This window comes from Poecilia formosa, unplaced genomic scaffold (assembly GCF_000485575.1).
Source record: "Poecilia formosa unplaced genomic scaffold, Poecilia_formosa-5.1.2 Scaffold25, whole genome shotgun sequence".
Taxonomy (NCBI): domain Eukaryota; kingdom Metazoa; phylum Chordata; class Actinopteri; order Cyprinodontiformes; family Poeciliidae; genus Poecilia; species Poecilia formosa.
Genome location: NW_006799964.1, coordinates 2,967,262 through 2,991,109, shown reverse-complemented (window position 1 = coordinate 2,991,109; position 23,848 = coordinate 2,967,262). Strand labels below are relative to the sequence as shown.

Sequence of the window (23,848 nt, the reverse complement as noted above, 5' to 3'; positions counted from 1 at the left end):
GTTTCAACAAACCACTCACCAGCAGCTAGGGAGGTGCGGCTTTGCATTGCTTACTTTCTGGGTCTTACTGTGTGGTTAGACATGTGAATCTAAAAGGAATGCAACTTTAAAAAAATAAAAAGTAACCACCTTGGGGATGTTTTTCTAAATTGTCTATAAACTTGGCCAAAACTATGCTGGTAAACCAGGATGTGTGCATGCAGAGCCTCTATCTGCTGCATGTGTTCTCAGCTGCCCCTCTCCATCCTCTGTGAGTAAGTCTAAAAAGGCTGGCCTTTGAACTGCTCTGAAAGAGATCCATGCCGTATGGACAGAGCAGATGTGGCCTAACCTGATTTGGTTTCAATACTTCCCCACAGGAAGTTCACAAAGCCAGCAGGTCCTCCTTTGTTATGTTAGTAATTTTTCTCAGAGGGCCACTGGAGCCTTATGTTTTTTTCCCCTTACAGTTGTTGCTATATAATTTGCTTTTTTCAACTTTGTCAAAACTGTTTCGCAGATTATTCAATGTTTCAGCAGCAGATAAATGTCATCCTGTTCAGTATGTTGCAGGAAAATTCACTTGTCTGTTATTCAAGTCTTTTGTACCATTAGGCTGTAATCATCCTTTTGTTGCAGCTATTTTGTCACACTTATGGTTTACATAATGAAGTATATAGACTCACTAAAACAACACAGTTTGTGTTTTAGTTCACAAATAACAAAAAAGAAATTAAACATAACACTTTTGATTTCCTTTATTCATATCCATGGTTCTAAAATTCAGAAGTGAGATAGTGTTCCAGTGATTGCTAGTAAATCAGAGCTCCTAATATTCTATATCGACAAAAACAACAACAATAACAACAACAACAACAACAACAACAACTCATTCTTACATTTACCATATTCTGAAAAAGCTTATTTTATTAGACCAAACATCAGGGTTTATTGCTAACTTAACATTGGAAGTGGGCATAAAAGTTGTTCTTGATAAGCTCTGAAATAAATGAACGTTTTATTTCAAGGCATTTAAACTATTGGTTCGACAGAAAGTGATAATGAAAGGCTAAAAAGCTGAAAAAATGTACAATTAGGGATACTTGTTAATATTTTTAGTTTTCAAAGCTAAAGGACTACATTGCCCATCAGCCACGGTATACGTCATATCCTATCACGAACGAAAACTTGTGCTGCATTCACGGCCTCTTTGGTATACCATGGCACGGATTTCCTAAAATTGAAATAGTTCACAAAATGTTGACACTGCCGCACTATCTCTGTTAAAGCTCACACCATTTTCTTTGATACATGTTACAAAGTTATGCAAGACATAGGTAAGTGCACATTATAAAACAAAATACAAGAAACGCTCATAATTAAAAAAAAAGTAAAGACGAGTTGCTTTTTCCCCTTTCTAGGGAAATTTATTGAACGCCTCAAATGTTGAAACGGTTTAAGCGAAACAGGGAGGAGCTGGTGGTTATTATCGCGGATGTGAACACACATTTATGCACTTTGGTGAGTTAATTTATTTCTTATATTGGATTTTAAACCATTATTACTTTTGTGAAATCTTAAGTAGATAATATTTCCTCATGTTGCAATGCTTCTTTGCCGAAAGTCAGTGATTTTGCTTTCGAAAGCTGGGGCCTTGCAGATTGGCCTTATTAGCTTCGATAGTAGTCGCAATTCAAATAAATAATTTTTCATCAAATCAATGAAATCCATAGTCAGTCTTTATAACGGAGATGATTTTCTTTCGGTTTTGGGTTGTTGGTTGGAGATTTAATCCAGTGTAATAGAACCGTTCTGCTTTTGATAAGTGCTAGCAGCCACGTAGGATAATGCTAGTTAGCAAATGGTCATCATGTGTTTTCTGAACATTAGCAGGAAGCTGGTGGATAAAAACCACAGTATTTTGTCATACATACATATATTAAGCCCCGGTCGGGTTCAGTAAGTAAAGTTACTCAACTTCACTTTGGGAAGACTAGTAATACAGGAGTTTGCATTGTAGCACGAATTTTTCACGATTTTACGGTAGTTTCATGATAATAAAAACTATTAGCTATGCATTCTTCTTTAATATTTATTTGAATAAGCTGTAAATAAAAGCAGCTAGAAGTAAAAGAAAATGGCTTTGAGCTTGAGTTGTTATCCAGTCCAACTTAATTTACATTTTTAGAGGGACGAAAGTAAGGCACAGAATACATAAAATAATCATTACAAAGATAAAATAAAAACAACAACATAGAATAGGAACAAGGCGTGATTTTAAAAGAAACAGCGAAATAGCCTGTTTGATGTGCAGTTTTAAGTCATTCCACATTTTAAAAGCATGCTCCCCGCTAGCTTCCGCTTGTTTCAGGCAGACTCAGGAGCAGCTGACCAGCTGACATGAATGAGCAGGAGGAAGTGTAATAGTTCAGCAGCTGGGAAAGGTAGCAAGGGGCAAGACCACGGAGAGCTTTAAAAACAAATACAACAACTTTAAAATGTAGGAGTGAGGCTAAAATGAGAGGAATATTCTCATATTAGCGCCACCAAATAATAATAGTAGTAAAAAAAAAACATCCCACAGCAAATTGTACTCGCTGTAGCTGGGTAATATAGGAATCACTAACCCACAGATAAAGTGCCTGTAAAGTAATCCAGTCGCCTAGTAATGAAAGCATAGATTACTGTCTCAAAGTCCTTCCTAGATACAGCTTTCTTTATTTTAGCCAACTTCCTTAACTGATAAAAACTGGACTTCACAACCGTCCTCACCTGACCGTCAAATTCAAGGTCAGCCTCCTCTTCAACCCCAAGTTTAGTAATGTACTACTGCACCTTGACTTACTTGCCAAAGCTGCTTTCTAAATGTTAGGTGTGATGAACATCTATCTGTTTTCTGTTTAATCCTGTTCAGAACCAGACGGTAGAATCGGGCCTGTCGTTAGGGGTCCAAGGGTGAGTTGTGCAGTACACCTGACTCAGTGTGTCTGTCTAATTCTAGGTTAAAAACTGACATTCTTTCAAATTTGACATCTCAAATTTTTGTAAAGACATAGTCTGGAAGCAGTAAGGCTTTATTGCTTGTTTTATTACAGCATATTGATAAAATGCCTCTTGTTGAGGATTAAAACAAAGAACCTGTTCATCCTCGTTTCTTTCTTTTTCTTTCTCAAAGATGTTTCTAAAATCTAAATTCACTTAAAATGGTTGTCAAAATGTGTAACTTTGCCAGCTTGATTCTCAGGTGAAGCCAAACATTTGTGCACTCGGACCCAAAACTATTAAATTTGCAGTTAACCTCAACAAGAAACGGCCAGCCAAGCTTTGTGGGTAGATTTTCTGTTAATGACTAAATCACGGTTCTGCTTATCTATAAACTGCTTTTCATTTATTTTGTTGAGCATATTTGGTCATTATACAGACTCTTGGGGGGGAGGGGGGGTAGTGTTTCCGCCATGGTTTTCAAACGTTACAACAAAACAGTCTGAAAAGTGAGGCTTGCATTTGTATTCATCCTCTGTAAATTAACAGCTGCAGGTCTTTTGAGCTATGTCTTTTAGCAGTTTTGCATATCTAAAGAGTGATATTTTTGCATATTTTTCTTTGCAAAACAGCCCGAGCTTAGTCAGACTGGACCGACATGCTCACACACAAATCAGGGCTTTCCAACTCCTGTCTCCTCGGAAGCTGCTGTGTGAAAACTTTTAGATGCTTCGCTGCTCCCGCACTTAATTGATTGCTACGGAGGCTTGATAATGAGTCAGTCATTTGACTCAAGTGGATTGGGACAGGGATGCATCTGAAAATGGCTTTCGGTGTTAAATTTGCTGTCATCTAAGATCACCTACTTCCACATGCTGAGGTTTTTAAAACTCTGTGCATATTGCTTTATAATCTAATTCTTCTTTAAACGTCATTTGTACATTAAAATGTTTTTTTTATTTTATTTTTGATTTTACTCCTCTTAGCGATGTGCTACTTCATATTGGTCTATTAATGAAACCCCAGTAAAATATATTAAAGTTTGTTGTGGAAAGCTGATTATGTGTCTTCGTTGCCCTCAGCTGCTCACGGTCGTCTCTGTTTCAGGTTTGACTTGACGCTGGCTGTTGCTGAGCAGGATGATTGATGTGCGAGCATGGGCAGAGTATGTTGTGGAGTGGGCTGCCAAAGACCCCTACGGTTTCCTCACCACCGTCATATTGGCTCTGACCCCTCTGTTCATCGCCAGCGCGCTGCTGTCCTGGAAACTGGCCAAGATGATCGAGGCACGTGACCGCGAACAAAAGAGAAAACAGAAGCGTCAGGAAAACATAAACAAGGCCAAGAGGAAGAAAGACTGAAGCCGCCGGAGGAACGGGGGGGTCGCAATGGAGGGGGTGAAGGAACCGAGCGAGCTCGTCCCAGCCCTGCTGTCAACACCGGGCTGCTATGCCTCATGTCCAAGAGGAAGGACGCTGGCCCCTTGGGCTTAACAGTGGACAGTGCTGTCCCTGTGGGACTCTGGTCAGCAGGAGCCCGGTGGTCCTCTGGTTCACTTTTTCTACAGAGATCTCTGGTTTTATTTGTGCAGCTGCTAAAACGTTGCATTCCATATTAACATCCCTGGTCTCCTGAATTAACCTGATTTTAATAATGATGATGATGATTATTGGAAGATGTTTTGTGTCAGTTACTTGCTACCAAAACTCAAACTTTCTGATCAATAAAATGTTCATGGTTAATAGAATTAAATGCCTTTAATACTTGGTTCTTTTGATTCTGTACATCACATATCTGAATGAAGATATACTTTGAAAAATATTTCTAAATAAATCCAGATGGAGATAAAACCGAGAGGAGCTTCCTGTATGCGTTTGATTACGGATAATATTTTGTTCCTGGCTTTTTAAGTTTTTTTTTTTTTTTTTTTTTTTGCTTTAACTGCCCTGACCACTATTTGGATTTTTTTCTTATTTTTTAAGGTTAATATCAAAAGAAACCTGTTTTGTGTCAAAGGTTAATGAATGAACTAACAGATTATCCCCATTTATGAATCAAAATAAATATATTTAACCTTTATCTGAATATCAAACTAAAAAAAGGTTTTTACTTAAAAGCTGTAGAAGTCTTTGACAGAAAACGATGGCATTTTTTAGTTTTGATATATGAAGGAAAGTTTACATTTTTTTTATTGTTTGACTTGTGGAACAGCAATTAGCAGAAAAGATTTTGATCTGATTGTCTTGGGTTTTAATTGAGTTAAACTTGGCCTGTTGTAAAAACCCTGTGAACTCGCCCTTCATCACACTGCTGACTCAGTACTGCTGTTTTTGTTAATAAAACCTGACTGGTAAATATTTGTATCACAACAGCTATTGTGTCTAAAAAAGTAAACCAGAAAACATGTTGAAGATTGAATATGAAAAACTATGGAATTTTAAAACAGAAGATTTATAAGAACCTGTCCAGATGGCTTAAGGACAAGCAGCTGTAACGGATGCATGGATGAAAATCTTTCAAACAATGAATACTGGAGAAATCTAAACCTAACGATATTTAGTACGACCGCCCTTCAAAACAGAATCAGTTCTACATTTTCGCACGGCTTTTGGTTGTTCCAAAGCTTCATTCAGACGGTTCCAGTTCAGCAACAACCTGTTCATCAGCTATCAATTAAAATCAGGTTTGCTGAAACCTGCATGGCACTTTGTCTTGAGGACCAGTGCTGAAAAACACTGCAATGTTTCACGAGTTGTTCAGCTGAAGTTAAATTTACTTAATTCTAAAAGTTTTTTTTTTTTAACCCATAATATCTTAATAGAAGCAGTTATTAAAACATTCCGGTTGTTCCAAATTGAGCTATTCATTTCATGCTTTTTTAACATTCATTTTGCACATCAGCTGCTTTATTTTCTTGTATTAATTGTCCCCGTCCTTTTTGTCATTATAGCACAGAAGCCTATCAGTTAAGATAAAAAAGGGGAAACCAGACAACGTTTAAAACAATTTTATTTTAAAAATCCAAGCCTTTTTTTTTTAATAATTATTTCTTGCACTTGTCTTTAGAAACCAAAACAGCAGAGGCGTGAATCTGTTGTCAATTTTTAAGTTGGCAAATTTTATTTTTGTATCTTTAGGCAACATTTATAAAATAATACATACATCTCCAACTGCAATTTTTCCCCCCCAATGTGATTCTCTGTTGAATTTTGACAGAAATCTGTTGGAATGAAGGAAAGGATTGCTTATGAAATTATAATGAGATATTATTGTACGTTTTGGTAGTAGAAACATGGAGACCATTTGTTTAAATCAGATTTACCAATATAATACAACTGCACTTACCCTGATTTGATCACTTTGATAAATCTCATTGCGTCTGTTGTGGTTCGCTGTCCCTTCTTTCCGTTTTTAACATTTATAAATCATTGTGTTACACCTGAGTGTAAGAAAAGTGCTCTGTAAATAAAGTCTGACAGAATGACTGGTTCTATCAACCAGTTGGACCTTTTAAAGAAAAATCACACTCATTTATTTCAGGCTTTCTTTAAACTTAAAAACAGATCAGTTCTATATTTAGTTAAAGTGTTCAATTTGATATCCTAAGCAAAGCCCTCGCTGCTAACGTTGTGGACTGTATTTTACTTTGCACTGTCTCATGTCTCAGTCTCTGTGGAGGTCTCCAGCTATTTCTTTGAGGTGGGCATCCAGGAACCGGGCTGGAACTTGTTCGCAGTGCTAGTTGGCTCCTCACTGAGCTCCTCCTTGCCAAAGACGGCGGCGGACGCGTGGCCCTTGGCCACAGTCCTCGCAGGAGTCGCCACCAGGCCTTCCTCGTGCTCTTTAGCCTGTAGTGCCAGATCTTTCTCCTCCAGCTCCATCGCCTTCAGCTTGATCTCGTTCCTCTGGGACTCATTCATCATCAGCTCCTGCAGTAACAAACCACATGCGTTTACGTTCTTTACACGGACTATCAGGAAGGTTTAAACGCTTCTAAGATCGTATGGAAATAAAAAGCAGCGTGAAATCACTTTAACCGTCTTTGGAATGTGATGACGTCTCGGCTGATAATGACAGGTCAGGCGAAACATTGTGAACACTGACTGACGTGTGAAATGAATTAGACCGATTCATCTTGACACCTGTTAGTGGATGAAATATATAGGGCAGTAATGTTGTGCTCAAAGTTTCTGTGTTGGAAGGTAAAACGGGGAATGGGAAGGATGTGAGCTGAGAGTTCGCAGTCTGCAGCGGTTTGTATCCATTGAGAGTAAAGTCCAAACCTGAAGAAATCTGGGCTGCTTTGGCAGCAAACCTGGGGCCTATATAAACCACCAGGTTATAATGTCAAGTTTCATAGGTGCATAATAAATACATTCAGACTGATTAAATAAGGAAATTACGAAGTAACTTAGATTTTTTTTTTGTTTAGTCTGTGGGTTAGCACTGTTTGCAGTTGCTGCAGTTCAGACAGACAGAAGCAATCCCAATTATTTAGAACACTACTACTTTAAATAGGACACAAAGCTATCCAAGATGTTTACACCTCTATTGTAGGAACAAAACTAAAGTTTAATAATCTGAACATTTAAAAAAAAAAAAATCTTAGAACTTTTTTTCTAAAAAAAGTTCTAAATGTAGAGAATCATTTGGAGAAAATGATTCTCTACATGCAAAAACAACATATTATAAAATAAATGTAATCCTCCTTGAAATTTTCTTTTAACATGACTAAACAAGTCCTACTATTTTTTTATTCATTTTTTTTTTTTAGATTTAATTCTCATCATCATTCCTAGTATGAGAGCAAAACAAAAAAAAAACCCTCAAACATCTGGTATATGTATCTTGACACTTTTAGTTAATTTTCATCATAAAACAAATATATGTGTTGGTTAAAGTGCTGAGCTTCAAACTCCTAAGAAAATGAGAGCACAAAAACGCTGCAGAAAACCAGAATAGTGACCACAAGATAACTGGCCGGAACATTCAAATGAAAGCAATGATAGTTTCCCTCCTTAATCAAGGACCTCTCTTTGTTGTTGGAGCATCTGATTCGCACTCGTCCAAATCAGAAGAGAAATAAAGTTTTAATCCAGTCCTTGCATGAACAGATGTTTCTGTTGAGCCAGAAGCGTAACTTTCCATTAACCTGCAGCGACATAATCACCGCGTCTTAAAAATGTAGCACTTGGAACAGATTGGTAAACTGAAAGGACAGGAGGCTTTTATACTGCATTATCGGAAACCAATTTAAATCCTGGAAACGCTTATAAAATGAACAGTGCACTGGTGCAATAGTTACCCACTTGAGCCCTGCATCTAGTGTTCACAGTGATGTTAGCCTTGCCCTGGCTGTGGGAACCAAAGAGGAAGGGAGGACTGGGCATGATGCTGTTGTGTGCTGGCAAAACTGAAGGACTGGGGAAAAAAAAGAAGGAAAAAAAAAAGGGGCGGGGGGAAACTATGGCCAAAAAGTCTTGCTTTGGGGAGGGAGACAAACATACTGAGCTGCTTTTCCAGCCTGTTAATGACAGGATTTAATCCAATCAATTTATGTCGATTTGGACCAGGAAAAGAGGGAGCGTGACAAGGGGCAGGGTAATGTGCTGGGACTGGAGCCTTGGCTGCATCGCCGCCGTCCAGCTGTCGATGGCAGCTATTGGGCAGAAGTAAGGCAGAAAATTGGAAGAGAATGTTCTGGCAAAAAGAAAGGCAGGAGATGGCACCGGCTACTGGCAGGGACAGAGGACGGGGGGGACAGAGAGAGTGCCTGAGCACCGGCCTTCCAAAGGATTTCCTATAGGCCCACATTTTCCCAGCCAAATAATTTCCAGCATTCTCGCATTTAAAGAGCAATAAACCCAGAGAGAGGAGCAGGAGTGTGTGTGTGTGTGTGTGTGTGGGGGAACAAAAACTGCACGCTTTCACCATTCCCGTCTCGGAGAGTGCCAGAAATAAAATACAAAAAGCCGAGATGGAGGCTTCTGTTGGAAAAAGAGAACGTAAACTGGGACACGGTGTCAGTGAGCCTCCTTGTTCGGAGGCTGTTTCTGCTCTCAGTCTCACCATCAAGGCACTTCAGCTGCTGTTTATTTTAACACCTGTCCCCTAAAGTTCCTGGATTCAGTACGATAAAACAAATCAAAGCTTTTTCTTTCCAGCTTTGCTTCTTTCGTTCCCTTGGAACTAGTCCCCCAGAGTCCAACCATCAGCACAGCGGGGGAACTGCGGGGCGGGAGGAGAGGGGAGAGCGTACCTCGATGGAGGGAGGCTCCTTCCGTCTGCCTCGGATCCAAGCTGCAAGGAGAGAAGAGAGGAGGAAGAAGAAGAAGAAAAAAAAAACATGAGAGTGAGAACACCCACACGAACATACGCCGCACAAACAAAACCTGCAGTCATATTTAAAGGCTGCAGCTCCGGCATTACTGAGGAAGCCTCCATGCTTGCTGGGGACTGATACGCAGCTTTTGATTCACTTGGTCTCGTTTTATGTGACTTTGTAAACCGGAAGCGTCCAGAACTACTGTGCCTTGCAACAGGATTCTTCTTATCGCTTGAATGATATACATATACATATATATATATATATTTTATTTTATTTTTTCCCCCCCACATTTAGTGCACAACACATGCCTGCGTTTCATTGGGACTAGATGAGACGTTCCAACACAAAGTGGCTCATAATTGTGAAGTGGAGGGGGAATTTATGAGCTTAAATGTTTTACAAATAAAAATCTGAAGTGTGTTGTGCATTTGCATTCAGCCTTCTTTGAATCAACGCTTTGGAGAATCATCTTTTGTCGTCATTTGCATAATGCTCTCCCGTCCTAGCCGGCTAGTTTAGGGCGGCCATGTCTTGTTAGGTTTAAAGTTGTATTCTGTTGGATGATAAATCGATCAAACCCATGAAACAAGTTCAAAGATGAACATTTATAACGTATTCCTGCCTTAGACGTCACCAGAGCTTCCTCCCTGACCAGTCTGCTCCTGTTTCTCCACATTGCTGTTTGTTCACCAACATTCTTACGAAGCCTCCACAGAACAAATGGATTTCCACTGAAATTATTCACAAATGGTCTTTATGTATTATGAAATTGATTTTTGAATGCAGTTGTTTAAACTCTTTTTTTTATTCAGCTGCGTCAGAGTCAAAGGGAAGTGAACGCAAATACATACCACACTGTCCAGATCTAATAAAAAAAAACAAAACAACAACAACAAAAAAACATTAATTCATGTTTGTCAGCCACAAAAAAATCCCAACCAAAAACATGAAAATTTGTAGATGTGGTGTAATGTGGAAAATTATTCAACTTTTTAAAGAAGCATATAGTTCATGATAAGTACAAAACATCAGTTCGGATTTTGTGTTGGCAGAACCGGGTCAGCGAGACACGTCCATCGTCCTTGATCTTCAGATTTTAAAGCACATGCTCCGTCACTCCTCATACACACCTCCATCCCTCCCTCCGCTCCTCAGCAGAACTCTCTCCATCACATCTCTTTTCCCTCCCTCTGTGGAGGAAGCTCTATTCTGGCTGAGCTGGCTGCACAGCAGAGCAAGTTAAAGGGAGCCAGAAAGAGAGAGAGGGGGAGAGATTTTGCAACTCTTGCTCCAGCTAGCATGGGGATTCTGTGCCTCTTTTATCCGTTTCTTATTTGCATCCTGATGAAAATGCATGAGGGATGGGGCGAGGCAGGATGAGCGGGTTTAAGGTGGATAAAGCCAGTCTGAGACACAGGGAACAGTTTGTATCCAGTTGTAAGAAACACTTTTTTATGGTACTGTTGTATAACGCCGGCAGAAGGCATCTTTGATAAACTCATTCCCAGCCCCCATTCCATCTTACAAAATGAAAGGAGAGGGAGAGAGAAAACTAAATCATTGGATTAGCCAAGGTCCCAGAAGATGAAGCCATGGATCTGTCATTCTCTTTTATTTTAGCTTTTTTTTTTTTTTTTGTTTAAAATTAGTGATAAGTACAATATGCGGCACAGATTCTGCAGCCCAAACGTACCTTCCCACTCTATCGGAATGTTGCCCTCCATATATTCATACTCTGCAGGATTGGCTGCCTCCACCATCCGCTTGGCACGGACCTGCCTCCCTGGAAAGGGGAAAAAAAAAATATATATATATATATAAAAAATAAAAAGACAGCAAGTGTGATTTGATGGAGGTGCTCGCCAGTGTTGCACACCAAATGCAAAGGGATATAAACACAAAGTAGTCCAGACACAATGTTCTCCAGACACACAGACAAATCCACGCGGGGATGACAGCGCTGTGACAGGCCATGGATGATTACCTCGCGGCCCTCGGGCCCTTCTCCTCAGATCTCGCTGAGTGGCTCCAAATCTGGGCTAAGCCTTTATGCAAATGGGCTTTTCCTTTAACCCAACCAACCACGGCCCCCCTCCACCGGCTACCTCTTCCAATCACAGCGCCCTGGCTAACAATGCCCTCCAAAATCAACATCAAGCCCAGCAGGAGACAAAAGAGGTCAGATATCAGAGGGAACAGGAGAGGCACGAGCTGCTTGGAATATTAAGCGTTCCTTCTCCCTATCTGTATACAGCACGACGCTTGCTGGCAGCAAGGCCACTGCCAATTATTTTGGTCAAATCTGCTGATTAGACAAGTTTGGCTGGCACACAGTGACATGGAGACGGCGACCGAAGGCGGGGAGGGGGAACCGCAGAGAGACAGGAGAAGAAAGAGCCAGCTTTTTGCCGTGTCGTCTTCACACGAGTCGTGTTCAAAAATAACAAGTTCTGTGTTTCCATAGTTTCTCTCCTCACAGGTAGTCAGATGTCTATCTGAGAAGGGATGAGGCGATGAGGGAGGAGGAAGAAGCAGGGAGGCAGCAAGAGTGAGTGAGAGAGAAAGAGAGAGAGCGCGTGATGATGCATGGCAAACATGGCTTGAAGAAGAAAAATGTATGGGCAAAGAAAACAACACGCTCCAAAACACAGACAATCTGTCAGGATTCCATCACAGTCTCTCCGCAGCTCACTGGACACGGACAAATGGATGCGAGCAGCGCCGTGCGCACCGCAGACTGATGGCCTTAATGTTTACTTCAGCCATGACAGATAGCTCTGGCACTGGGATGGATAAACGATGGCCCTCCAAAGTGACGACGCGAGTTCTGTTCACGGCCCTGGGTTCCCCATCAAAAATCAGCGCCTGTGTGCTGTTCTGTAATTATGTCTTGTGAGGATGGTTCTTTTCCACACGCCATCCAGTCCGTGCAGTAATCAGGTCAGCTAATTAGGCTAGTAATGCTTTAGTTCTGCCTTGGTTCCCACTAGGTTGTCACAAAAGGCTCAGCACGCGGATGGATTTCACCAGCATCCAAGCACCAGATTTCACCTGTTCGGCTGCTAAACTATAGCAAAAAGGGGGAAAATGAACAATGTGATCCTTCAATTAGCTAGCAAAAACCAATCTTGGATGTCTCTCGGGGAAAATGCTTCCTTGAAATTCTCCCAAGATGGCACGGCATAGACAACCGCCTGCAAACAAAAGGCTGCGATTCTCTAGGCAATACTAACTAAGGCGTTTAACAGGTATGCTAATTATAAACAGATCATATCCATATTTGCATCAGGAGTGGGTGGCAGCAGAATGAAATGGAAAATTGCATTAAAGTCCCCACATGCAATGTGCTTAGCGAGCTAATGCCTAAATAATAAGCATAAAGAGAGGAGCTTACCTTTCTCTGTCTCCTCTGTGTTTCTCCCTCTCCTCCCATGCGCCCCCCCTCTCCCTTCCTGTTTAACGCCGACATGCTTCCACTCCTGTAACGATGATTTTGCAGCGTGTCTAAACCCCACTGCCAGTACAGGTTTTATCCCTGGATTTTAGTGACAAATACTGTTTGTACATACATTCTGGATCCTCCCAGCATGTTTGTGATGGACAAACAGTGTTGTACAAACAGCATTTATTTGGATTTGCATTTTCCCCAACCACAAACCTGTGAGTTGAGAAAGGCTTAATACAGAGTTGGGTTTATAAAACAATATTGGGTGCTTTGCATATCTTGAGCTCAACCAGCAGTGTCCATAGTTGACAATAAACTGGAAAAGGGTTTTCCAGTTTATTGTCCCATATGTTTGCTGCGTCTCTTACACAAGTTGTGCACGGGACACGGCAAACATGTGGGAGATGGTTCTCTAATCAGATGAGACCAATGATCTTTTTGTCATTTCATGCAAAAAACACACTATACATGAACCTGAAAAATTTGTCACAATGGAACATGGTGAAGGAAGCGTCATGCTGTGTAAAAGGTAGGCATAGAAGATTAAGTGGAGCTAAACTGGATTGGAGGGCTAAACAGTTTTGCTGGATTACCTTCCAGCAAGACAACCGGCCAAAACGTCCTGAGAATCTTTGCTAAGTCATAAATCTGATGTTCCTAGAAGCTCACCATTCAATCTGACTGACCTCGAGATGTGCTGCAAAAGAATGTGCAAGAAACTTTGTTTGCAGATGTGCAACACTGATAAAGACGCACCTGAAAAGACTTGCAGTTGTAACTGCAGCCAAAGGCGGTTCTACAAAAGTAATGACCCGGGGGACTGAATACAAGCGCACACTTGTTTCAGATTTATTTGTGCTTAAAAAACTGTTGAAACCTTCTTTTTCACAACCAAGAACTACTTTCTGTTAGTCTGTCACACCAAGGCCCAGTGAAATACAGTTAGAGCTTGAGAAGTGAATAAGTTAAAGGGTTTTGCACATCTTTTCATCTATCCACGACTTAAAAAGTTACTAAGGTCAGACCATACTGTACCAGATCTTTTCAAGGTTGCTTCCCAGAACCAGTGAATTTGCATTTAAACATTTTAAAAACAACATATTACAAATTTCATTTCAAATGCAATTGCAGAGGAAGTTGTGTCCAGGCTCTTTAAATGTGGCTCACCGAGTTTTGCCTCTTCATGTTTCTGGATCAAACCTGATTCATCAAAAGAATCCAAAATCTAATAAACGAGTAAATCTTAATACCTATATATTAATATTGCATGTTTTGATGGTAGAATAACTTCTTCCTGCCACATCCGTCCATCAGTATGTAATCTGTCTGCTCCACAGTTCTTTCTCCACCTTGAGTAAGAGACACAGAGAGGTATGAAGGGTGTTAGGAGCTCACAATCTCAGCGGGCCCCCTTGTGACACATCTGCCTTCTCATCACTCACTAGGGGGAAGCCTATTTACTAGTCAAATACACACCTGTACACACACACACCAACACACAACTGGCTAGAGAGCAAGGCAGATTAACCTGAGGGACAGGAGCGAGGACGCTGCCTCTTTACCGTGAAGGACAAACGCAGCACCGCCTTGGAGAGGAGGGGGAGGGTCCAGCGGCAGGGAGGAATGAAATCCCACGGCATAAATATTCATGAGCCATCTCACCTGTCTGAGCACAACTCATCTGTGAGGCTGGCTGTGAATCCTGGGGGAGGGGAGAGGAAAAGGAAGGCAGGCAGGGAGGGAGGAAAGAAGGAAGGATGGAAGCGGAGGAGCAGGATGGGTGAGGGGGTTGCCGTGGCAGCCGTACCTCAACCCTTCCCATTCGTTAAAATAAGACATGATGCGCTCCGAGGGCTGCTCTTTGAACCCTGAACACACCCCACTAAACTCCATCACCTGCTTCAACACGCAAACCCCTCACTCCCTCACTCCCCCTTCCCCCCCCCCAAACAATCTCACACATCAGCTCCCAGGTGAGTACCGCTGGGGGCGGCCTGAGAGGTTGTTCACCTCCACAATGTCATCCCCGGCATCTTCATACCATCTCTTCTGCTGTGTCTTGTTTTTTTTTTTGTTTTTTTTTTTTTCTTGCAGAGAAAGATGTCAGGGGAAAACATGTCGCTCAACAACGGCGGAAGACATTCCTTAAAACACACTCTGCACCAGACCCCAACAGGTGGACTCTGTCACACCCTCCCTTTATCACCGCACTGACATCTACAGCTTAAAAACACCGTGTTCATTTGTGCCGTGCCAGAATGCAACATCCCACTCCAATATCAGACCATGCTCACCTAGTCTTTACCCTTGTCATCGTCCAACTGGCATAGCTCTCAGACATAACCTTTACCAGATACATAAATTACCGTTTAGATGCAAATGTCCACTTCTGCGGAGGAACACAAAGAACTCGATAAGAAATGTTCTTGCAGGACAGGAAATTTCCTGCAGGGAAATTTCTGTATAGGAATTTGCACAGCTGGAATTCCGTACAAATTCCTAAACAGCTAAAAACACAACAACAACAACAACAAAAAAAAAACTACAAGAAGGGGCTGTTTTTTAAGGAAACAAACTAACTTTTTGTCTATATATTTTTTGTTGTAAGTACAGGGATTCATGATGCTTCCCAAAAGCCTGGTTTGTTCCTGTTGCTTCTTCTTGCACCATAAAGCCCATCAGCACAGCCACTTTGGAGTTTCATAGGCAGTTGTGATAGTTTCCATACTAAATGGAGATATGAGTGGTCCTTTCCAATTTGTCAAAAAAAAAAAAAGTAAGGAGAAAACATTGGTGTGGCTAAAAAACTTTGGGATAAAAGAACAAAAAAGTTACTGCAGGACTCGCCAAGTTGCATCAAATTAACAGATACTTTCTGTGATGAAGGGGGTAAGGTGAGCGATGACACTAGAAACAAGCAGCACAACTACAGCAGGTTAGGGATGTTATGCGTTAACGTTTTAAAGTCAAAGGATTGTGGTCCAAACTTTATGACATCTGAAACTGTCTAAAAACCTATAATTTCACTTAATAAATGTCATAGGGGATTCTTTTTTTGGTTCCCTAATATTTACTTTGATTTTTACAAGCTGCTTCCTTAATAAACTTTTGTTGTTTATAATTTTGTCATTAAACACAAACACACCGTAGTTTTGACTGTTGGAAAAAAATATTGTGTTTTTATACATTTGTCTTAAAATTATGTTTCCACTTTTGTCCGTTGCGTAATCAGATTAAAGGCCTGTCCAAACCAAGCTCCTGGGCTGAATTTCAACCCCGGCTTGCCCTTGACTAAGTATAATTTCTAGATCTAGACTCCTCTGAATCGCCCACTGATTGAGTTATTTTGACCATTTGGATTTCCTGAAACACTGAAAGCAGCAATTTCCAAAGTGAAGAATGAGGCAGCAGTTTTTGTGCATGTTTGTTGTAAATATAGTTGCGTGATACGAAGAAAACATGCAATTGTGATATTGCAAGGACCATATCGGTGGTGATAAACCCACATTTTTCTCACTCTTAATGAGGGCTGGCCCCTGCTCAGGTGCGGTTATCCAGAGCAGTCAAAGCCCATCCAACAGACTAAAAAAAAAAAAAAACGGGAGAAAAGTCTAAATAAGAACTTTTAGTGCTAAAAGCATCCAACTGCAATGTCACCATCTCTCAATAGAGAGCAACATTCTCAGGCAGACGGGGAAGGTTTTGGACTCGCAGTGTTGGGACAAAAAGAAAAGCAAAAATTAAAAAAAAAAAAAAAAAAAAAAAAAAAAAAAAAAAAAAAAAAAAAAAAAAAAGCCTCCTTGACAGGGCAGGCCTGTCAGGTCGCATTCAGCCAAGTTTATTTATCTCCAGCTGAGCTGTGTGTGGGGAATGGGTGAATGCCTGCATCATAACAGACAGCTTTATGAAGATGGAGAGATCCAATGAGCATCACTGATACACAGGGGTGACGATGCACCGATAAGGACACCCTCTTTTCTCCACCACAGTCTTTTCCAGGAGGGGCAAAAAAAAAAAAAATCATGGAAGGCATATGTGAAGCCTGTAACCATGGTTACCTGTTATACTAAAGCCTAGTGATGTGGGATGAGGTTTAGAAGGAAAATGCCAGTCATTGTTTTCCATCAGTTCTACAGTGGGGAGGAGCTTGAGCGTAAAGTAATGATCAGTTTAATTTATCAGACGCTTTCTTGTTCCCAAAGAGGTTTGAGCAATTTATGATAGAATGTGGGGGAATTATTAATTTAAAATACAAACCTCAATTTAATCCGTTTGTGATCGTATGCCCAAAGGCAGGCAGACATAAGGGTGGCAGTGATCCTTTGGCCCGCTCTGTCTGAGACCACCCATCCTTACAAAGTTACTCACCAACCCCTAACTGGCTTGTAAAAGGAACTACGGTAAGGCAGGAAGTCAGAATCCTTTGTGAGGCTTTGGAGCGGTCTGAACCCCCCCTTTCCTTTCCTTTCCTTCCTCCACACCTCCTCTGAGGCCCATGTGCATGTTGTTCACAAACCTAGCTGTCCACCCCTTTCTGTTCACCTCCAATCCTCCATGCTCCCTCCATCCCTTTCCCTCCATTACATCTTCAAAAACCACCACTCTCTCACCATTAACCTATCGCTACCACCTCGCGTTCCCCCTGCATATATCCACCTACTCATTTTATCCTGTCAGAAACCCTCCTTTCACTTTTACTCCATCCATTCTTTCCTCCACTCCGCTCTATAATTTCACCCCAATATGTCAGCACCTTCTTTGTTCTTTGTCACTCATCCCATGTACCCCACCTTCTTTCTTCCACCCTCCAATAGTTTCCCCTGGTCTTATCTTTTCTCCTTTCCGTTTCCACTTTGCCTGATTTCTCTCTGCCTGTCTGCTTTATTAAAATATTCTGACTTGAATAAGCAGTGGCAGGCTCCAGGAGCTGTCTGCTGCTGTGCCTTACCTGTCTGTCAGTCTTCCAGGTTGAGCTTCTGACCGACAAAGAGTCCTCGGGTGTCAAAACACATCTAGGCTAGCTGAATATTATTATTTTACATTAACGCTCTGGTTCCTTCTCTTTGTAAATCATACAGTGAATGTAGGCTAGAAAGAAAGGAAAAACGACAAAAAACTCAATAAATTACATTTCTGAGTATCTTATCGGGATTTTATATGATATGCTGACACAAAGTAGACTATATGTCAGTATATATATATATATTAGATTAAAGTAGGCTGACTAAGTTCAAGCTCAGTCAGCCTAATTGGAGAGTATATGTAAATATCAATTTACAATTGGCTCTACCTTCATCAGTATTAAACTTGCTGTTGCCTTTAAAAGGTTTTCTTTATAAGTGCTATGTATTCACCTCTATCCGTTTTCTCAACAACTATGTCCGGTTTCCCTGATTTCGCTGAATAAATCCACCCGCACACCATGTTGCTACACCTGCCATGTTTCACAGTAAAGATGGAGATGTCAAGGTGTAGAGTTAGTATTTTTTTTTTTTAAACAAATACCATTTTGCTTAAAAGGTTCAGTGTTCAGTTCAGGAAAACTGGTCAGTGCCACGGTTGGTAGCGGTGCTGCCTTGCCAGGTCCTGGATTCGAATCCCGGTCTTTCTGCATTGATTTTGCATCTTCTCCCCATGCATGTGTTGGTTCTTTCCAGGTACTCTGACTTCCTCCCACAGCCCACAAACTTGACTGTTACTGTCAGGTTAATTGGTCTTTCTAAATTGCCCTAAGGTACAAGTGTGTGTGTGGTTGCTTGTCCTGTGTGTCTCTCTGTTGTCCTGTGATGGACAGGCGATCTGTCCAGGGTGTGCCCTGCCTTTCTCTCAACAATATTTTTTTTTTCTTCCCACCCTTTCATAAGGACCAGATTTCTGGACTGGACAATCAACAATCTAATTAAATTTTGTTGTGCTTTCTTGCTAAATGATGACATAGGAATTCTAATTCTATCAGTATATGCACACAGTCATGTCTTGATTGGCTATGCCAGACTCTTTACATTTTAAGATGACAGATTGAACAGTGTGCTGTGAGACATTCAAAGTGTAGCATGTTGCTTATAGCATAACCAAGCTGTAACCTTCACCACAGATTTATCCCTGACCCTTGTCTTCCTGATGACCTTTGTGGCCCTCTCTGAATATTTGGACAATCAGAGGAAGCCTGAAGGCAGTTGGTTGCACTGGATTTTATTTAGAGTTTCTAAGAGTAAATAGGGCTTAATTTTAATTATTATTATTATTTTTTTACTTTTTTCTTGGGGAAAATAATTTTTGAAAGCCATGCATGGTTTTACATTCACTTCACCCTTTCGCGCAACTTTATGTTGATCCTATTACATAAAATCTTAATAAGTTCCATTGACATTTGTTGTTCTAGGATGAGAAAATGTAGAAAAGAGTTCAGACGAGAACGGAAACTCCTGTAAGGCACTGTATATCTCCAGCTGCACTGCAGACAGGCAGCAGTTAATGGACCTCCAAAACACTTGAATTCCCCCCCACACCCCCACCCCGTTGCTGGATCACAGCCCACTTGGATTGTTCTGCCATTGAAAATAAATGCAGCCACTCTCTCATTTTCAACATCTATTTCTTCAAATGCCTTTTTAATGAACAAGCGAAGTCACTCCATGATGAGCCACAAGACACACATGCAAATACGCTCTTGGCAGGGCGCACGGAGCTAGATGAGCTAGACCCTATAATGATTAAAGAACCCTCATTTAAACCCCCACGCATTGCATCGCCTCTGATCAATTAGCATGATTTACAGTGGCGGTTCTGGACACTGACGCTCCTGTAAACACTGACTCGGTGTCCTATGGCGGGATAGACCTTCCTTCATCACACCCAGGGGATGACTTGTGGCAGAATGAACAGCCATTTGGACCCTCGTCTCTTTCCGCTGTGAGTCTTTGCGTGGAAATATGAGGCTTGAATCAACGCTCTGATGACACACAGCCATCTGTTGTTGTGTTAAGTGTGTTAGGGCATGAAGTGGAGAGAAAACACACAACTAATGATATTTTTCCCCCTCCTCCCTCTCTACTTTCTTTAAAAAACACAAATTTGAGGTGTGCAGCTGTCATGGTGCATTAACAAATGCACTAATGCAAAAGAACACACCTCCTTCCTCTCCCCCCGCCACCCCCTCAAGAGTCGCCCCGTCCTGAAAATAGCAGAACTGAGTACTTTTTCACTTCATACAACCAAGCTGGGGATACTAATAAATAATAGACAAAGAGAGAGAGAGGAGACAGCGATAGGACGACAAGTCAATGCTTCTTTTCTCTCCAGCCTGCGTGGCACACCTCTGAAGAACCTCTGAATCTCTTCCATTCTCCACACAGCAAAAGAGGACCAATAGATTAAAACTGCATGGCACACACACACACGCGTGCACACACACACACACACACACACACACTCACATACACACATGGCTAAAACGAACAGCGCTAAAAATACATCCCTTTCACTGAGACATGAAAGGAAACTGCCTTTCCCCTGTCCGGTATTGAGCAGCCATTGATTCCAAGACAAAGGCTACACCTCCTCAAAGAGGTAAGAAAAAATAGCAATCATACAGGCAATTATTTTCAAATGTGCCTGCAGCAGCCGATAATGTCAGCGTGCCTCTCGCTTCCCTAAATAATAAAAAAAAAAACGGGAAGGGAAGGGAAGGCGGGCGTCGGGACTCCGGGTCTGGCTGCTGAAGACGAATGAGCCCATCCAGAAAGCGCTCAGGCTTTCACCTGGGCAGCGTGACACGGTGCCCCCATGCAGAGTGAGGCAGAGATGGGCCTAGGGGACAGACGTGCACGTAAAAAAAGACGGGGGGGAGAATATAGATTCTCAGCTCAGCATAGTGAAAACAGCGACAAGGCAAAGACCTTCTAAGACCAGTGGCCACATTGTCAGCAGCTCTTCTTGTAGGCGAGACTCACAGGAACCCCGCAGCCTGCAGAGCAGCTCTTTCTGTGAGCTCTTTAAAGCTGCTGGACCAGAAGCCGAGATTCGTTTCCCTCCCCTCTCCCTCTAGAAGTCCCTGTTATACCAATGCCCTTTCATTTTGATGAGGAGCAACATCTGAGGATAGGGATTTAGAAGGCTCTCTGCTGGGTCTATCCCTCTATGCTAGTGTTTTGAATAGAATCTTCACTGGACTTACTTCAAAGGGGAGGGAAAAAAAATGTAGAGGCAGAAGTACAAGGGGAAGGGCAACAAAAAAAAAAAAAGCACAACCTAAATAGAAGTTGTTGAAATCGAATCAGACAAATGCACATAAAAACAAACATAAAAACTTTTTTTCTATCATGGCAGCCATTATAGCCCTAACACACAGTCCACCTCTGGCTCGTAGAATTGCTTACGCCCCAGTTTTCAAAAGTTAACGGATGGAGAGAGGTAGAAAATGGAAGCAGCTAAGCATGGGTAAATGTGGAGAGATGGACAAATGGGTAGACAGAGCGGGGAGACAGAAGCGAGAGAAACTCCTCACCTATTTCGAGCAAAACTTATGCGCTTGAGTGAAAAGCCCTGTGGTCTGTGCCTCCAGGCCCTGAGCCCATGCTTGGCCTATCAGTTTGAGATCAAAAGCTAGCTTCTGCAAGACATACGGACTGAATAATGCATATGATTTAGTTCCACAAGGTTGAATGGAGACAAACGGATGCAACACTCGCTTTCCATGTTTATTATAAATGCAAAAACAAGCATTTATCTGTGCCTGCCTGCTGCTTAGACTTGTGTTTATCTCAACAGTTTTTTTTTTTTTTTTTACATAAACTAGCTAGCCTATCTGCAGTTGTGAGTCTTAGCAATGGGACAGTGCATACATTACCTTGTAAGCATGCTAGAGAGCAGCTTTTGTGATGTCTCATTTGAATAGGTTGACAGGCAGGGGTGGAGGAGCTGCCTTGTAATGAATTATAAATACGATGCGGGTGAAAGATTCCCCCGCAAAAACTGCTGAGAAAAGGTGAACCAAAAAAATAAAATAAAATAAAATAAAGCCACGTTCAGGGAGAAAAAAAAAAAAACGAGCAAAAGCTTAACCCGCAAGAGGTGGATCCTTCCACAGCAAAACAGAGGATGCAAAGACAATGGCTTCATTTCTTCTGCAGGGAATGCATTCATGTCATAAACCACTCAGTCATATTAATTATGGCAAAACATTTTCTTCTAAACTGGCTAGAAATGGGTGACTGAAAGATGCAAAAGCCCTGCTCTTTCACTTGGGATTTAAAGTGTATGTATGTGCAGGGCCTTGCAAACCATTTTTATGTGCTAGATCAACACAAAGTTGTGCAGAATTTTGAATCGGAAGAAAATTAAGACATTGCTTTCCATATTAATTTATAAAACCAGGACTGGTATGCATGAGCGTCCGGCCTTCCTGAGTACATATTTCGTAGACTCTGTTGTGATCACAGCGGCATGTTCCTTGGGGAGTATCTGTCCTAGGTTTTGCACATTTGGAGATTAAAATTTTCTCATTTTTCTTTGAAAAATAAACAAACCTGTGTCAGATTGGATGATGTCCATGAACATCCAATGTTTAAGACTCGCAACAGATTCTCAAACAGAAAGTTTAAGAATCTCTAGTTCCTGAATTTTATTGAGGCAATTTTTTTTTACATTAATATGCATTAAACCATTTCATTATAGCTTTGACTTTATGTTTAGAGTTGTTGTCTTTGCACCTCTTCTGAAATATCTAAAAGTTGCTGCCCAAAGCATGACACTCCTGTGTTTCACACTGGCCATAATGTGTTCTAGCTAATGTACAGTGCTATTTTTCTGTAACACATAGTGGTCTGAATGTTTAATTTTGGCCTCAACTGACCATGGCACCTTCATCCACATGTTTGCCTTGATAGAACAGTTGTATCTATACCGAGACTCTAATTGAGTGACTTTCTGAACGCCAATGGTTGTGCTGGATTTTATCTAAAGCAAAATGGAGTGGATTGCAGTTGTACACTACTTTTAACATTCCTCATTTATGGATTGTTTTGATGACCACATAACTTTGTCCTTCCATTTCACAAATTTAGCACAACTTTGTGTTGGTTAGTCACATAACATTCCAATAAAATCCATGTTTTCAAGAGGAATGAATAGTTTTGCCAGCCATAGTGGATATGCAATTACATTTAAATGCATTGCCTTGTTTTTTTGAAAATAATGTAACAGTCCAACCTGCAACAAATCTCAAACTACAACAAAGAACTCTAGCCAACAAACATTCAATCACTGTGTTGTGGTCGTCATGATCAGTGTCTCCACCCTATGAGACAGTTAGAGCCCAAACGCAATTTCAGTTTGGAAAGACTCACCCTACTTCTCGCAATAGAGTTTGGAAGCCCTGTTATATTCCAATGGACACAGTTCTCCTGATTGGAGTGAGTGATACCAGGTTTCAGCAGGGCCTCCTTATAAATAATAATCACACGCAGAACTGCTGCTTGGCTGCTATTTGGACTGTTCCTCCATCTAGCGGCGATAATTGAGTACTACAACGGTAAAAGGGTAAGGACAGAACGATTCAGGGTAAGGGTAATGTCATAATCTACAGTAAACAAGAGAACAATGTCACATTAATGCGAATGAAGAACTTAAATATCCACAATTGTTGTTTCTAACTTCGTAAGAATTAATTTAAAGTTGGATAATAAAAATGGAGCAGAAATTATAGAAGCTTAGGTAACAGAGCAAGAGAAGCTTAAACAGAGCAAGACCTACATTGTCTGGTTTAAAACTTTACCGAACGGTTTCCAAAGTTGGCTTCAGATGTCTGCATGTGTAAGTTTTATACTTGAAATCAGGACAAGCTAATTTTAACAAAAGTGTTGATACCTGTCCACGTCTTCTGTTCGGGAATAGAGTAATATTTATTCCCAAGGTGATCTGTCCCGACGTGTTCACGTACTATTCCAAAGGTTCGCCGTAGGAGCCCAGCAATCCTGCTCATTTTTGGAGGACACCCTGAGAATTCTGGAGAGCAATGGTTTATCCGGTGACAAGTTTTCTGACAGCTTCACTTTACGGCGAGCATCCCGTTTCGTGATTGGTCAGTCACATTGCTCCAACCAATCACAGCCGTT

The 23,848-nt window shown here is 41.2% G+C and overlaps 2 protein-coding genes across 4 annotated transcripts; one reads left to right on the top strand and one right to left on the bottom strand.

Moving 5' to 3' along the window:
• The first annotated feature begins 1,393 nt into the window (after positions 1-1,393).
• On the top strand, positions 1,394-5,243 carry smim15 (small integral membrane protein 15). Of its 3 annotated transcripts, XM_016669525.1 has the most exons (4): positions 1,408-1,500; positions 2,894-2,934; positions 3,594-3,841; positions 4,069-5,243. In XM_016669525.1, exon 4 carries the CDS (start codon positions 4,101-4,103, stop codon positions 4,320-4,322), a length of 222 nt encoding a protein of 73 aa, XP_016525011.1. In that variant the 5' UTR covers positions 1,408-1,500; positions 2,894-2,934; positions 3,594-3,841; positions 4,069-4,100; the 3' UTR covers positions 4,323-5,243. The 3 variants fall into 3 exon arrangements, with proteins under 3 accessions (XP_016525009.1, XP_016525011.1, XP_016525010.1); XM_016669524.1 differs by lacking the exon at positions 3,594-3,841; XM_016669523.1 differs by lacking the exons at positions 2,894-2,934; positions 3,594-3,841 and having other exon boundaries at positions 1,394-1,500.
• A 758-nt stretch (positions 5,244-6,001) lies between these two features.
• ndufaf2 (NADH:ubiquinone oxidoreductase complex assembly factor 2) lies at positions 6,002-23,794 on the bottom strand. The gene is made up of 4 exons (XM_007548154.2): positions 23,601-23,794; positions 10,983-11,072; positions 9,221-9,261; positions 6,002-6,890 (listed from the first exon to the last, which is right to left on the bottom strand). The coding sequence occupies exons 1-4, from the start codon at positions 23,713-23,715 to the stop codon at positions 6,648-6,650; spliced, it is 489 nt and encodes a 162-aa protein (XP_007548216.1). The 5' UTR covers positions 23,716-23,794; the 3' UTR covers positions 6,002-6,647.
• Between the last annotated feature and the right edge of the window lie 54 nt (positions 23,795-23,848).

What these genes read in the sequence shown, in the direction of transcription:
- smim15 (XM_016669523.1), top strand. Translation starts at nt 4,101, where the DNA reads ATGATTGATGTGCGAGCATGGGCAGAGTATGTTGTGGAGTGGGCTGCC.
- ndufaf2 (XM_007548154.2), bottom strand. Translation starts at nt 23,715, where the DNA reads ATGAGCAGGATTGCTGGGCTCCTACGGCGAACCTTTGGAATAGTACGT. An exon ending in CATTCCGATAGAGTGGGAAG is followed by an intron (nt 9,262 to 10,982) that starts GTACGTTTGGGC and finishes CTCTCCTTGCAG; the next exon opens with CTTGGATCCGAGGCAGACGG. An exon ending in AGGAGCCTCCCTCCATCGAG is followed by an intron (nt 6,891 to 9,220) that starts GTACGCTCTCCC and finishes TTGTTACTGCAG; the next exon opens with GAGCTGATGATGAATGAGTC.